This window comes from Phocoena phocoena, chromosome 1 (assembly GCF_963924675.1).
Source record: "Phocoena phocoena chromosome 1, mPhoPho1.1, whole genome shotgun sequence".
NCBI lineage: Eukaryota > Metazoa > Chordata > Mammalia > Artiodactyla > Phocoenidae > Phocoena > Phocoena phocoena.
In genome coordinates this window covers 101,125,509-101,141,682 of record NC_089219.1, presented here as the reverse complement: position 1 = coordinate 101,141,682, position 16,174 = coordinate 101,125,509, and the positions used below count along the sequence as shown (strand labels likewise).

The 16,174-nt window shown below is 35.6% G+C and overlaps 1 protein-coding gene across 2 annotated transcripts in view; it reads left to right on the top strand.

The window, feature by feature from the left end:
- TRIM33 (tripartite motif containing 33) overlaps nt 1–15,768 on the top strand; it is a 146,851-nt gene extending 131,083 nt beyond the window's left edge. The window contains exons 12-20 of one of the 2 annotated variants that reach the window (XM_065898214.1): nt 1,453–1,585; nt 3,051–3,114; nt 5,647–5,806; nt 7,238–7,587; nt 9,697–9,820; nt 11,523–11,597; nt 13,516–13,668; nt 15,094–15,144; nt 15,224–15,768. In XM_065898214.1, the coding sequence (XP_065754286.1) occupies nt 1,453–1,585; nt 3,051–3,114; nt 5,647–5,806; nt 7,238–7,587; nt 9,697–9,820; nt 11,523–11,597; nt 13,516–13,668; nt 15,094–15,144; nt 15,224–15,436 (1,323 nt within the window). In that variant the 3' untranslated portion in view covers nt 15,437–15,768. The remainder of the gene's footprint in view (nt 1–1,452; nt 1,586–3,050; nt 3,115–5,646; nt 5,807–7,237; nt 7,588–9,696; nt 9,821–11,522; nt 11,598–13,515; nt 13,669–15,093; nt 15,145–15,223) is intronic. The other variant, XM_065898215.1, reaches the window with a different exon arrangement.
- Nucleotides 15,769–16,174: the final 406 nt, after the last annotated feature.

Below are 16,174 nucleotides of genomic sequence, written 5' to 3'. Positions count from 1 at the left end.
CCTCTGTACCCACTTTGTTGATAGGGTCAACTTATATTGATGAAAACTATTTACTTTAGGAGAGTCCTCCCTTGCCTGTAATGTGTTGTGAGCTGCTTTATTCTGATCATTTTTATATCAATCCAATCCTACCTTGGTTTGTATCTATAGTTTTCTTCAAAGTTTCTACTTTGATGCCATTCTTTCCTGTTTTATAGCCTTGAAAATCAGTGTGATTTTGAGAGGAGAGTGAGAAGTAAATGTATATGTTCAGTTTTCTGTTTTTTTGTTTTTTAAAAAATATGTATTTATTTATTTAATTTTTGGCTGCATTGGGTCTTAGTTGGGGCATGTGGGATCTTCCGTTGTGGTTCGCGGGCTTCTCTCTAGTTGTAGTGCTTGGGCTCCAGGGTGCACTGGCTCAGTAGTTGCGGCATGCAGGCTCCAGAGCTCATGGGCTCTGTAGTCACGGTGAGCAGGCTTAGTTGCCACACACCATGTAGGATCTTAGTTCCCCAACCAGGTATCGAACTGGCGTCCTCTGTATTGCAAGACGGATTCTTAACCACTGGACCACTCGGGAAGTCCTGCAGTTTTCTGTTTTGAATGAGAAGTAGATTTCCCTAAAAAGTAATCTTGCCTCTAGTAGAAGATTAAAAGAGGCAGGTGTGGGTAAAAGTAGATCAGTAAGCAAGAAGATTAGCAGTTAAGAATAGTTTAACTATCTCTGATATGGAATAGTGTAATATTTTTCTTAAGGTAATTTTCATAATTAAGTAGTGTTTGTTACTATTTCTTAAATAAGTATTTTCTCATTTCATCATCACAGTTCTTCATTGTGGGTGGGATGTTTAAAAACAGGGGACTGATACTAAAATTGGGAACCAGCTTGCAGTCACAGTGCGAGCTCCTCTGGCTTTAACCTTCTGCATATAAAGTGCGAAAAGGGCTCAGTTTTCCTGTTGACTGCCGGCTTTTTTGTGTGTAATAAGGGAATTTATTTCCCAGGCTAAAGGCTTTCTGTTGAGTATACAGACTTTTCAAAGCACTGAAGTTAGGTACTGACATTATTCGATACCTGTTTAGTTGAATGATTCTGGCAGGACCATGGATATTGATACTAGGGGCAGGATGCTGAAAACAGGATCCTGCATCAACCTTGAAAAAAGGCAAAAATGTGAGACTGTGTCAGAGGTATTTTCATAGTAAAACACAAAGGATTTAGTGGGTTATCTGGTTTTGTCTTGAGCTCCCAATCATTTATTGAAGCATATTAATTATAGCTATATTCACATAAACTATATACTATTTGGGTCCTCGAGGAAGCATAAGGAAGGAACAATTAAGCCAAGTTTGATATAAGGTAATCTGTTTATTAGTAAACTGTGAGCATAAATGATTATACTAATGAAATTAATAACTTCGCCTCTGCTTTAATCAAAGCAAATTTATCTTTTTGTTCTTTTTCTTTAGTTGGAAGATGCTGGTTCAAGTAGTTTAGATAATCTACTAAGTAGATACATCTCAGGCAGTCACCTACCCCCACAGCCCACAAGCACCATGAATCCCTCCCCAGGACCCTCTGCCCTATCTCCAGGATCATCAGGTAAAGTCAACTGAGGTACTGTCTCATTTCTTTAACACCTTAAAAAAGTATCTCTCGGTATATGTATTAGGGTTCTCCAGAGAAATAGCACCAATAGGAGAGGGGTGTGTGGAGAGAGAGAGAGAGAGAGAGAGAGAGAGAGAGAGAGAGAGAGAGAGAGAGAGAGAACAGAGGTTAAGGAATTAATTGGTCCACTTGATTGTTAGGGCTGGCAAGTCTGAAACCTGCAGGGCAGTTAGCAGGGTGGAGACAAAGGGAAGAATTGGTGCTAGTCTTGAATCGAGGCAAAATTCCTTCTTGCTCTGGGGACCTCAGTCTTTTCTCTTAAGGTCTTCAACTAATTAGAGGCCCACCCTCATTATGTTTTACTCAGAGTCTACTGATTTAAGTGTCAGTGACATCTAAAAAATACCATTGCAGCAGCATCTGGATTGGTGTTTGGCCAAACAACTGAGTACCATATTCTAGCCAAGTTGAGACATAAACTTAACCATTGCAGTAACATTTTTTTTTCCTGATCTAATTATTTTTCTTTCAATACTGTGGACAAGCTTCAGCGAACTGAAATAATAATATATATCTGTAGTGTACACTGTTCAGAACTCTAATGTACCCCTCCTTCAACCCCCAGTTATATTCATGTTTTTGCTGGATTTGTAGATGAATTTAATTTCTATGTCTTCTATTTTACAATACATGTTGTCATTTGAAGAATTCTTTGGTTTAAATCCAAGTTTAAAACACTTTGTTAAATAATGAAAAAATTGAAAATTTGTTTAAAAAGCAAGAATTGAGGAAGGGCAAGTGAACTTTCAATTTGCAGTTAAAAACTTGAAATTTACTGGAAACTATTAAAATGTGACTAATCAGGTCCTGAGCTATAGATCTCTTCCAAAATTCCAGTTTTATTAACGCTATTACATGAATGAGTGATTAAAGCATCTCCAAATAGATTGACAGTGCAGAAGTGGTTATGGGATATATTCATGGTTTCTTACTGAAACATATACCACCTCATTATTTCTACAGTAAGAGTAGTTCAGCTCTAAATGTGGGTTTTTCATGAGATGCGTCATTAATACATTTTTTGCATCATATTATTTTTGAGGTTTAGTATAAGTATTCCAGGACTTTTAAAAGGAAGAATAATTAATAGGAATCTAGGTAGGATATTTACCAAATGCGTGGGACAGCAAATAGCTTTCTCTTGATACGGTAGTTTCCATTGATTGAATAATGGTGCTCTGAGAGGATTCTGAGAATGGTATCTGGGCTCAGCTGAGAGAAACTGATTGATAGCTGCCAACAATAACACATGAAATCCTTGGCTTTGAGACTAAGACGAGGGCTGATTTCCAGGAATTGCTGAATTGCCTTATAATGATACTTGAATTCTGTAATTAGTAGGTAGAATTCTGAATTTTCTTACCTGCATAGTTATTCATTTTGACTTATTATTTTTCAGGTTTATCCAATTCTCACACACCTGTGAGACCCCCTAGTACTTCTAGTACTGGTAGTCGAGGCAGGTGAGTATTTACATTATTAATAGCTTTATTTTTTCTTTTTATCAAGAAAAATTTCAAATACGTATTCTAAAAAGTAGACTATTATAATGAACTCCCGTAAACTTTTCAGCCATCTTCAACAATGATCAAGTTATGGCCAGTCTTATTTCTTCTATACTCCTACCCATTCCCCCCGTCCTGAATTATTTTGAGATAAATCTCAGACATTTTATCATTTTACTTGTGGTTGTTTCAGTATATATAACTATATGTATCACTTCAGTGTATATATATACAGTTTAAGTATATATCACTTTAAGGATTTAAAAGTTTTATAACTATGGAACCATTATCACACCTAAAAAAAAATTTTACTAGGTAACTCTCTAACATCAGTAGAGCTCTAGTTAATGTTCAGATTTCCCAGTTTTTCTCATAAATGCTTTTTTTTTAAATTGTTTCTTTGAATCAGATTCAGATAGGCGCTATACATTGCCATCAACCCATATGTCAAGGTCAAACTCTGTATTTCTTGAAGAAATGTATTGTTTGTCTTACAGAGTTTTCCTCATTTCCCCATCTTGTCATTTAAATACACTACCTTCTGTTTTTTTTCTCTATATTGGTATTTAGATCAGGAGGTTTGATTAGATTCAGGTTTGATTTGAGGGAAAGAGGTAGGGAGAATACTTCATTGTGGTGATGTGTACTTCTTTCAGGGTCACAAAATGTCTGGTCGCTTTTGTTGATTCTTTTGTGATAGCACCCATTAATGGTCATTGCCTTAGCTCTTTTTCTTTTTTTTACTAGTTTAAAAATATTTTAATTATTGTATCATACCTTCTTTGTGTATTAGTTTAGAATACTTCTGTAAAGAGAAATTTTCTGCCATCAGCTATTTGATTATGGGAATGGCAGAATAAATTCATTCTTTTTTATTTACCTATTTTTATAATAATGAGTTGATTCCAGCACCCTCCAACAGTGACCAATGAATGTTATTAACTTTATGGGCTTATATATTTAAACATATTTTATATGTTCTAAAATTATAGTTGTTATTTTTATTGATGCTTAAATTGTTCCATATTTGTCCTATCAGAACTTTTCCAAGTTGGCTTCATAGTTCTTTTGCTATAACCCCAGTAGTTGTTGAAAGCATTCTTGTTTCCTGTCCTGATGTTCCTGGTTCATCTTGTACATTTCTTGCCTCAGGCCTGAAATCAGAAATTTCTCTAGGAAATCCTGGTCATGTTAGTGGGGAAATGGTGCTTCAAGACAATCTTCTGGGTACTAGGGGCACTCACTGCTACTGAATTGTTCATGGTTTCTTATGCCTTTTTGGTGGACAGAGAGCTAAGAAATGGTAGTGTGGGGGATTTCCCTGGTGGTCCAGTGGTAAAGAATCTGCCTTACAATGCAGGGGACGCGGGTTTGATCCCTGGTCAGGGAACTAAGATCCCACATGCCGTGGGGCAACTAAGCCTGCATGCCGCAACTACTGAGTTCGTGTGCTTCAACTAGAGAGCCTGTGTGCTGCAAACTACAGAGCCCACGTGTCCTTAAGCCTGTGCGCCCCAACTAGGGAGAAGCCCGTGCACTGCAACGAAGAGCCCGCTCGCCACAACGAAAGATCCCGTGTACCGCAGCTAACACTCAAGGAAGCCAAAAATAAATTAAATAAATAATAAATGAATAAATGTTTTCAAAAAATAAAAGAATTAAGAAAAAGAAATGGTAGTGTGGAAAGAGTGTGTGTGTGTGTTAAAGGAAAATGTAATAAATGTCGACTGATTTTTATTCTTTAGTTTGAATAATTTAGTGCAATGTAAAAAAGATTTTATTTCAGATATATGAATGTTCTGTATTTGTATATATATGTGTGTATGCATTTGGTTCTATATTATATACTTGCTTGGCTTTTAAATTATACTTTCAATAATCAGTAGTTTTAAAGAAAAGTACAAATTGAGTGAAAAAGGTTTTCATTTTCGACAGTAATACAGTCTTAGTTATTCACTTCTCTTGCCAGTGGTTTTGCTTTGTGGACTAGATAGAACCAATTAGTCATGTACCTGTCCTCTTAGGCTATTATCCCATTAATTCAGATAAGGTCTCAAAAGCTGAAACAGTGATTCCTTTGAGGACACTTCATGAACCACTGTTATTGAGGTTTCCTTCAGATGTTTGGGGGTAGAGAAGAATTTAAACTTCTTATATTATATATATAGAGAGAAGCAATCACTATACTAATAGCCTAGACAAATGATTGTTTACTAGATTCCTTAAATGATGTAGTATAAGTGCCTCAGACCATAAAATGTATTTTTCAGGTCTTCTGAAAGTTTGACCTACGTTTTTTAAAAATTTGAAGCCAAGTTTATAATACAGTCCTTTTAATTGCATTATGAAGTATCCTTATCTGCTATAAAGTTAATAAATTGTTTTCAGTTTAATGAACATTTCATATAACTTAACAAGCTTTTCATATAATTGTTTTTATGTACACCATACAGTCAAACATACGTGACCTTTATTTGTTGTTTTTGTTAGCTGTGGGTCGTCAGGAAGAACTGCTGAGAAGACAAGTCTTAGTTTCAAGTCTGATCAAGTGAAGGTCAAGCAAGAACCTGGCACTGAAGATGAAGTATGTAGCTTTTCAGGAGCTGTGAAACAGGAAAAGACAGAGGATGGCAGGAGGAGTGCCTGCATGGTAAGTTCCCAGTGGAATCTGTCAGGGATTTAAGGAGGTCACTTCACTGATTCTTCCATCTCTGCATGTATTAGTCTGGTTAGTGGTTCTGTGGACCTGTATTCATTTTTGAATTTTTATACATGGTATAACCCAGATATCTCTTTTTCTAACTGAATTTTTTCATCTAAGTGTCAACTGTAATTGATGAGAAAAGACTTACTTGTATTAAGGACTCATTTCAACTTTTAGTTTGTAATCGGTCATTATTTTTGCCATGATTCTAAATTGGGTTCTAGCTTGTTCTAAATTTATTAATAATTTCAATAGTCACATTCAGTCTCAAGCTGCAGAAATCCTTGGCTATTTTCCCTGGACCGGTGAGCTCAGGATTACGACCACTGACATGAAAGAAGTTTAATGCTCACAGAGTTTTGTGATGAGAAGATTGCCTTTGGCTTATGAATTATTAACCATTTTAGAATTCCTCAGCTAGAACATTTTATAAAATTTATAGTATAGAATGAAGGAAGGCCCAAGTCCCTCCTTATTTAGAAATTTTGATCTTGGTTTTTTCTTCCTACCTACACTTATGTCTCATTTTCTACATGGTTGGCACATAGAAATTTCAACTATGTAGATTTAGAGAGTACTGTTATCTCTTCACTCAGAACTTGGTTTGGGAAGTACCCCCAAAAAACAGTGCAAAATGGTGGTGAAAGATTTTACATTGTCACAATCTTCCTATATTAGTAGAATGATAAGTGGGCAGAAGAATATTTCAAAATGCTTTTCAAAAGCTATGTGACAATAAGGACCTACTGTGTAGTACAGTGAACTATATTCAATATCTTGTAATAAGCTATAATGGAAAAGAATCTGAAAAAAAGTGTGTGTGTGTGTGTGTATATATACACACGTATATATACACACATATATATATAACTGAATCAATTTGCTGTACACCTGTAACTAACAACATTGTGAATTAACTATACTTCAATTAAAAGAAATGGTTAAAAAAGCCAATATAAAGGGGAAGAAAAAGCTGAAACAGATTGTTGAGTGAAAAATAGTGTATCATAGTCAGCTCTCTACAGGAAAAGTATAACCCTATGCTCACTTCCCAATCAATGTGCTTAATAGTTAAATTAATTCCTTTATTATCCAAGTGAACCAGTATTACAGAGACTGCTCCCTAAAATCATACATTAACATGCCTGAATAACTTCGGGGTTATTTTCATTCTTTTATGTTACTAATATGATTTCAAATAATTTTATAATAAATAATAGTAAATTCCAAAATAATTTTAACTTATGTCAGTATATCATGTTGTATATACATGTTGACAAAACTTTAAACACACAGAGACACACATGCACGCACGCACACACTGCGAACAGTATGGATTAAATGTTTCTTCAAGAATTTGTCCTTGCTTTGTTTTAGTTGAGCAGTCCTGAGAGTAGCTTGACACCACCTCTTTCAACTAGCCTGCATCTAGAGAGTGAGTTGGATGCATTAGCAGGCCTGGAAAACCACGTGAAAACTGAACCTACAGATGTGAATGAAAGCTGCAAACAGTCAGGGCTCAACAGCCTTGTTAATGGAAAGTCCCCAGTTCGAAGTCTCATGCACAGGTCGGCAAGGATTGGAGGAGATGGCAGCAGCAAAGATGATGACCCAAATGAAGATTGGTGTGCTGTCTGCCAAAATGGAGGGGATCTCTTGTGCTGTGAAAAATGTCCAAAGGTCTTTCATCTAACTTGTCATGTTCCAACACTTCTTAGCTTTCCAAGGTACAAGTGAAATAACTGATTTTTTGTTGTTTATTTTTATAAGCTAAAGAAGTAACAAAATTATTCAGGGCAGATAGCCTTCTTAATGGCTGCCTATTACTCCATTACCTTCTAGAGAAATTAACAGCTGAATGAAGAAATGTCCAAGATCTAAGTTGTGCATTAATGTTAAAAAAAAAGAGAGACTATTTCTTGGCCTTCAATTTATACTTAATATAAGCAAATTAGATAAACCTGTAAATTATGAGGTGCAAGAAAGAGACTAGGGTACTGAGAAACTTAGTTGATTTCCTCTTGAAGATAATTTTTTAATCTATTGCCATCAATTTTAATAGGATCTATAATAATGGCTTTATTTATGAATAGTATTCAGTTTGAGGCAACTCTATTGGATCTTACCAAAAACTTACTTTTCTAATGTTTGAAAGCTCTGGAAAGGCACTTTAAAGAAAAAAAAACAAGTACTTTGTAAAAATACCTTTAATGTCTTGAATTTTTTGAGGAATAGCTCATCTTGACCACTGGAAGCTGTTAGTTGGTAGTGCCTACCTGAAGCACAGTGTGCAGATTCCTCAGCTTTCTCAACTTTTCCTATTTGGAATGTCTTTTAGTCATTACCTTTGGAACGGACAGTTACTGAATTCGTTATTTAGAAGAGAAGATGGTACGGTAAAGATAAAGATTGGGGCAACATATGAGCATTGTCCTCAGACTATATGACCCCCTTGGCGGCTAAGTCTGATTTCAAGCATTAAAACATTCATTGATGAGCATCCAGTGCAAGCTGATGATTCCAGCCAATACAGCAGAACAAATGCGCTGGGCTGGGTTACGATACCTGTAGTCTGGTCGTAATTCTGTAGTGAACTAACTTAATTAGCTTGGACGGTTCACTGATTTTCAGGGATTAGTTTCTGCATCTACGAGTAGTAGAGTTTGGATTAGAAGAGCTATTTTTCTTCCCTTCCATTTAACATATTTATGTTCGTGGTATTTCGTCTCCAGTTGATTTCAGAGACCTTAAAATAGTAGAATCATACTTATTTCTTTAAGTCTTCCTTCTTCCCCTACCCTTACCCCCTGGTTTTTTAAGTGAAAGTAAACCAGTGTCCTTGGGAAAACCCAGCTTCTTTCTGCCTATAGATTGAAAGATTCACATTTTTTCTCAGATTCCTGAGAAGTAGTGATTTTAGTTGATTAATGCTACCCTTTCTGAAAAATTCAGCCTTTAGTATTAGAAAAGTAGTGGATATATGAACAGTGCCAGAATATTTTTCTGAAGCATTGTAATTCTTACCTAAATCTTAGAAGGTGTAGTCCTTTGCCACAAATGTATTAAGGACCTTCTTTTTCTTTACTCTTTTAGAAAAAAACATTGGCATTTTGGTCTTAAAATTAAGGCTTTTCATATTTTTGTTTCCGTTGGATAGTAACATCTGCTGGAACGTTAGAATTTTGCCACTGAAAGCTTTCTCTCAAAGGCAGATGCTTTGGAAGGAATTGAAACTGTTGACACAGTTTTAGTATAATCCCTAGACTTAGAATATATATATGATGAGGAAGAGAAAGGGGAGAATGCATTTGAAGTAATCAAATTGAAGTTGATGGTTTGATAGAAATCCTGATACAAAAAACTGTTGACTGAGCAGATTTAAAAGACTGGCCATGAAAAAGTAATTGTTATATTTTTGGCATCTTTAATACATGCCAAAACAGTACAAGATACCCGAGGGACTGTATCGTGTACTCCTTTCTTCTTCATGCATATGAAGTCACTGTCATGGTCATACTGGGATGTTGAGAATTAGTCTTATGCTGCAAGTGCTGATCATCAGCTTTGTGCTATGAAGAGGCAGACCCCTTTTGAATAGAGATAGTGGGGTTATATTGCTTTCCAGAAGGTAATCAGTTGAAGAATGGAAACATTTGGGGAAGCTTTTATCACATAACTTTACTTTATGAGATGTGGCAAAAATAGTACCTCTCTTTTCCACAAAAACTGGAAAGGAAAGAAAACAAAGAAACTGGAGGCTTACCTCTAGGGAACTAGCTTCCTTAGAGTGGGTTTTGTTACAATTACATGGACTAATTGCCTATTTCCTTCTTTAGTGGGGACTGGATATGCACATTTTGCAGAGATATTGGGAAACCAGAAGTTGAATATGATTGTGATAATTTGCAACATAGTAAGAAGGGGAAAACTGCACAGGGGTTAAGCCCCGTGGACCAAAGGGTAAGTGTCAAATAAATTGATTTATTATTAGGGATTCTGTAGTTGTGTGGCTATACATCTTTTTTTTTTTCTTCAGTGTAATATACATATAACCTGATAAATTTTCATTTTTTAATCTCATTATCTGATAGTATGTTCATAATTTCTGAAATCTTTGTCTGTAGCCCTCAGCTGTAGGCTCTTAGATCTAGCTTCCTCATACTTAACATTTCCCAGCGAAAATCTTGATTTCTAATCCTCTCCTTCAAAAAGCAAAAGAAGGGGACTTCCCTGGTGGTGCAGTGGTTAAGAATCCACCTGCCAGTGCAGGGGACACGGGTTGAAGCCCTGGTCCGGGAAGATCCCACATGCTGTGGAGCAGCTAAGCCTGTGTGCCACAACTACTGAACCTGCACTCTAGAGCCTGAGAGCGACAACTACTGAAGTCCACGTGCCTAGAGCCCGTGCTCTGCAACAAAGACATGCCACCCCAATGAGAAGCCTGTGCACCGCAACAAAGAGTAGCCCCTGCTCGCCACAACTAGAGAAAGCCCCCGCACAGTAACAAAAACCCAATGTGGACAAAAATAAATAAATAAATTTATTTATTTATTTATTTATTTTAAAAAAGCAAAAGCAAGAAAATAACGACATAAAAAACTGCATCCTTCTCTCAGTAATTCCCATCATCAAATGGTACCACCGGTCATCTCTGTTGCTCAAGCCAGGAATCTGTTAGAAGAATCAGGAATGACTATAATACCATTTTCTCACTTCCCCCAACCATTACCTTCTGAGACAGCCATCATAGTTTGTCATCTGCACTATTGTAATATCTCTTTGCTGAACTCCCTGATTCTGCTCTTGCCCCCTTACAGTCCATTTTCTATGCGGTACATAGTGTTCTTTTTTAAATATGTAAACAAGTCTATCACTTCCTTGCTTAAAATCTTCTAATAGCATCCCATCATATTAAGAATGAAATCCAAAATCCTCTCATCACTTCACTCAGATTTCTTTTGATCTGGTCTATATTCTGATCTCCAAAGACAAAATATCTTTCACGTACTTCTGTGGTCATTGCAGTTACGTTTGGCTTTGATCTAATGTATAAACTTGCAAAATCCATCTTCCACTATTTTTGAGGAGAAGGTATGTGTTTAGAGTATACAAACATATATTAAGAAGTTTAAGCATATAAACACTATAAATGTAAAATGCATATCAATTTACTTCTGATTGTATAACAAAATTCTAGAATTGGACTGAGAAGACACAGTTTTTATTTAATTTTGAGCCTGAGCAGAATCCTTTCAAGAAAGGGAATAGCATGTATCTTGCCTGCCTCAGGGAATTAAAATGAGTAGCAACAATCATAAATTGTTGTACAAAATGCTGTATGTTGTTTTAATGACTCCTTTCTATTTGTATAAATAGTTAAGAGGTAATAGTAGGTAAATTACCTGAGTTATCAGATGAGAACAAAGGCACTCTGTCTTTGATAAGTTCATTTAAAGTAGGACAGAAGATAGTCATAGTCTCAAACCTAAATAGAAAACAAGATAGTTTTCTTTGGGTATATATTTAGTTGGATAGCTAGTATGTAGGAGGCTTATCTTCAGTGTGTTGTAATAATGCTTTGTACTGATAAAGTTCTTATTCTTAAGAATATCTTTTTAGAGGGAAAACATTTCATGGGTTTTCCTTTCTTTTCTTGGGCCAGAAGTGTGAACGTCTTCTGCTTTACCTCTATTGCCATGAATTAAGTATTGAATTCCAGGAGCCAGTTCCTGCTTCGGTGAGTTGTTTACCTTAGTACCTTCCTGTTGAAGAAGTTTTAGTATAATACTTAAGGGTATGGGCTCTGGCCTTAGACTGCTAATGGTAAAACTCAGGCTTGAATAATCTCCTCAACCAAGGTGCTCAAATTCTCTTTTCTAATACTGTTTCTTCCCTCATTGGGTTATTTCAAGGATTCTTCTGTACAATAACCTGTGTAAAATATGTTAGCATAGTACCTGATAAAATTTCTGAGTAATAAGAAGTACTTGTGATGTTATTAGGGCTAAATGGCTATGAGATTCACTTGTTAAAACTGCAGTTTGTTTTTAAAGGCCGTTGCTGTGATAAAAACTTAATGAATTTAATTTCCACTTCTTTTATTGAGTTGGCCAAAAAGTTCGTCTGGGTTTTTCCATAAGCTATTACTTTTAAAATGGACATAAAGGATACAGGTTCAGGTATAATGGAAAGAGTCTTGAACTAGGAATCAGAAGACTTAACTTTTCCTAGTTCTGCCGTTAACCAGCCTTATAACTGGAGAAATTACATAATTTTCTGCCTCTACTTTTTTTTTGCGGTACGCGGGCCCCTCACTGTTGTGGCCTCTCCCGTTGCGGAGCACAGGCTCTGGACGCGCAGGCTCAGCGGCCATGGCTCACGGGCCCAGCCACTCTGCGGCATGTGGGATCTTCCCGGACTGGGGCACGAACCCATGTCCCCTGCATCGGCAGGCGGACTCTCAACCACTGCGCCACCAGGGAAGCCCTGCCTCTACTTTTTTAACTGTACAGTGGGAATATTGAACTAAATTATTTCTAAGGTTCCAGTTCTATGATTGATTCTAGGATCTATATTTTAGGGAGAAAATAACTCTATATAAGTATTAATTTGAACAAAAGTGTAAAGTTGAACCTTGCACACTGGTTCTGCTTCATAAGCCCTCTTTTATGAACATTCAAGATTAAGAGAAGACTGTGGGAAAATTTGCAAGCCAATGCCCTTTGTTTATCTTACAGGAGATTTTTGTAAGGAGTAAAGGCTCTAAAATTCCATAGTAAAAGGAATATCAGGGATGCTCAGTGCCTTATAAATGGTATAAGAATATGCAACATATATTTACTTGCCGTCAGTTGTTGAATTAAGATAATATTGGATACCAGGCCTGTTACAGAGCATTGAATAGTAATTTGTTTACTGGGTAGGCTCAGGAATGGATTTTAAAGTACAAAAGGTCTAGATATAAGGAAGATGTTTTGTTCAGATAGTAATCATCTGATACCAGGAAGTCTGTCTGTTCTTCAAGTTTAGGGACTTTACAGTAGAAGATTACTTTCCAGTGTTTTCTTTTCATGAACTATTTAAATAGTTTCTCCATGTTCAGTTATTTTGCAAGGATACAAATTTTTGGCCAAGAGTTGCAGCCAGAACTCCCAAGTATAATCCTAAATGATTAATAAAAATTTATCTTGTGTTACTACAGTCTTTTCCCCTCTATTGCTATGTCCAGAGTTCTCTGTGATACAAGGTTTTATCCTCTAAAAGATACCCTATTCTAATAATAACAATACATTTTGTAATCTTTTTCCCTTTTTTAAAAAAAAACAGGAGTCATACAATTCTGATGGGCTAGATTTGTCCTTAACACTAGTGGTTGGCTACCCTTGCTGATTGCTTTTTTTCCAAATTTTCTTATTAAAGATAGAACTTTGGGTCCTTCACTAACCATGGACACTGCCACATATTCTGAATATGACTTGATTTTCATGATGTGCATGTGACAGAAGATTTAAAGTACAATTCATTATACTCAAAATTTGCATGCAGCTGGCTCGATCAACACATGTTTTTCTCTAAAATTAATATGCTTTGCATTTTCAAATTAAACACTTCGGCATTTTTTGAGAATCCTTATCTATCCTTATTTGTTTCTTTAGATACCAAACTACTATAAAATTATAAAGAAACCTATGGATTTATCAACCGTGAAAAAGAAGCTTCAGAAAAAACATTCCCAACACTACCAAATCCCAGATGACTTTGTGGCTGATGTTCGTTTGATCTTCAAGAACTGTGAAAGGTTTAATGAAGTATGTTAGCTTCCAAACTATAGAGTCTTGGATTAGTAGTTTTTGTTTGTTTGCTTACTTGGTTACTGGATTTTGTTTTTCCTGCCAAGAGATTTTTCTGAGTTGATTTCTAAAATTTATTCTGCTTCAGTTCTGTCAAAAGTAAAATTTGATTGCATCCACAGCTCCAAAGAAGAAAGTTTACTGTGTATAATTTGAAGTATATACTTAAATATAATGTATTAAATTAAGAATATTATTGGATATCCCTTTCTGTACATGTTGAGAGTTGAGATAAGTATAGAAGATAGTCTGTAGTTAAGTATATTTTGTGGGAAATGATTACAGACAAGCCTACATTTGGGGTACATTTAGGAAAGGCATTTGTGCCAGTGTCCTTAGATTTTGTTATTGACCATATAAATATAGAACCTTAAAATTATAAACTCACGTGGCTCATCTTGAATAGTAGCCCAGAGTGTATAATTTTGAGTTATCTGATCTCAGTGTGACTTTCATTAACTTTGGTTATGTATTTTTTTGAGAATAAAGATGAGCTATCCATACCTTCAGAAGAAATCTGATAGATATTTACCTCCTTCAAGGAAATTTTTGTTATCTTTGGGAAGCTCAAGTCTCTTATTGTTCAGGAATATTTTCATTATTATAAGAGAAGAAAATGGATGAGACTCCACAAAATCTTCAAAAAGATTACTACTAAAATCTTTATTGCTGATAAAATTTGGGTGCCATATGAATGTTATTAAAAACTCAAATTGAATCATTTAAAGTGTACTCATAGTTTCCCCTGGAAGCATCTAGGTGACTTTTTAAAATAAAAAAATTTTTTTCTTATTAGGTGACAAGTTCTGGTCACCTTTATAGCAATGTGCCACAGAGAATATAGTAAAACCTCACTCACTTGAAGTTAAATTAATACAGTCCCAAGTTTCTTGTGTTATTTTCTAATTCAGTTAGATTATTTTCAAATAAGTATACTTTCATGAACCATAGCTAACATTTGCCAGGAAGAAGACTCATTTTATCTGCTTTAATAATAGTTAACTAAATTATGATTAACAAATTGCCATGCAGATAGAATTCTGGCTTAGTGGTTGTTGAAAGTGGCAGTTTTTAAAAAAATATTTCTTATATCATTTTTTTCACAAATATTTTTCTCTTAAATATATTGTTGTATTCAAACCAACTCCTACTCAGGTTGACCTCACTAATTCAGAATTTGAGACAATTTTGCAGTAGCTTTAGTAATAGCTTTGTTAAGAAAGGGGGTCCATGTTCTGTATAATTTTAGAAAGCACTTGATCTGGTCATAGCAATTTGTTCCTCCTAGTATGGCTGACTTTCGTCGCCAATCCTATGCAGTCTTATAACTTTAGAAAGGATTATAATTTCCCTTTTTTTTTTTGACTCTGGTATCCTTTTTAGATGATGAAAGTTGTTCAAGTTTATGCAGAAACACAAGAGATTAATTTGAAGGTAAGCTTTTCAGACCATGCAAACTTGGTGAAGGAATATGCATTACCAATAGGTGAATATTCCTATCTTTTGCTTGCAGGCTGATTCAGAAGTAGCTCAGGCAGGGAAAGCAGTTGCATTGTACTTTGAAGATAAACTCACAGAGATCTACTCAGACAGGACCTTCGCACCTTTGCCAGAGTTTGAGCAGGAAGAGGATGATGGTGAGGTAACTGAGGACTCTGATGAAGACTTTATACAGCCCCGCAGAAAACGCCTAAAGTCAGATGAGAGACCAGTACATATAAAGTAAAATGACATGAACTTAAATCACTTGTTTAAAAAAAGAAAAGAATGAAAAACTTTTATTTAAGTGTTGCTGGAATATCCTGCCTACAGTGGGCACCTCCTTGAAGAAGCTGATAGCTTTTACACAGTATTAGATTGAAATAATGGACAGAAAACACATTCTTGTCAAGAAAAGGGGGAAGGACTCTATTTGCAACTTTAAAAGTAAAAACAAAAGCGAAAGTAAAATGATTTGAAGATTTCTGTTACCACAGAGAATGGTTCTGATTGTTAGAATGGGCAGATGTTGATGATCACTTGGTATTGATTGGTGCAGATACTGAGTGTTCCAAGTACTTAAGGGTCATGTCACTGGTTAAATTGTCTCTTTGGAGTAGAGTGCACAATTATTAAACCAACTTTTATGCCTCCCCCTCCACACATATACATACTGGCTTATTTTCTAGTTAAAAATCAAAGTTGCTCAGATTCCACTTTGATGTCAGTGCAGATGTGCATTGCATCATGCTGTTATATTTTCTCTCATTTTGATGCTGTTGGGCCTTAGTTTTATATTGGTTTAAAGAACTCAACAATAGTTTATTTTCTGTTCATACTTAAGAGCCTAGGAAACATGACCATTGATCATCATTTAATCAACTTTTAATGTTCTACTGAAATAAATATGGTAACCTTTCAGTAGCAGATCATTTACAGTAGTCATTTCCAGAAGACACTTCCACAGAATTGCACTTCCAAATCA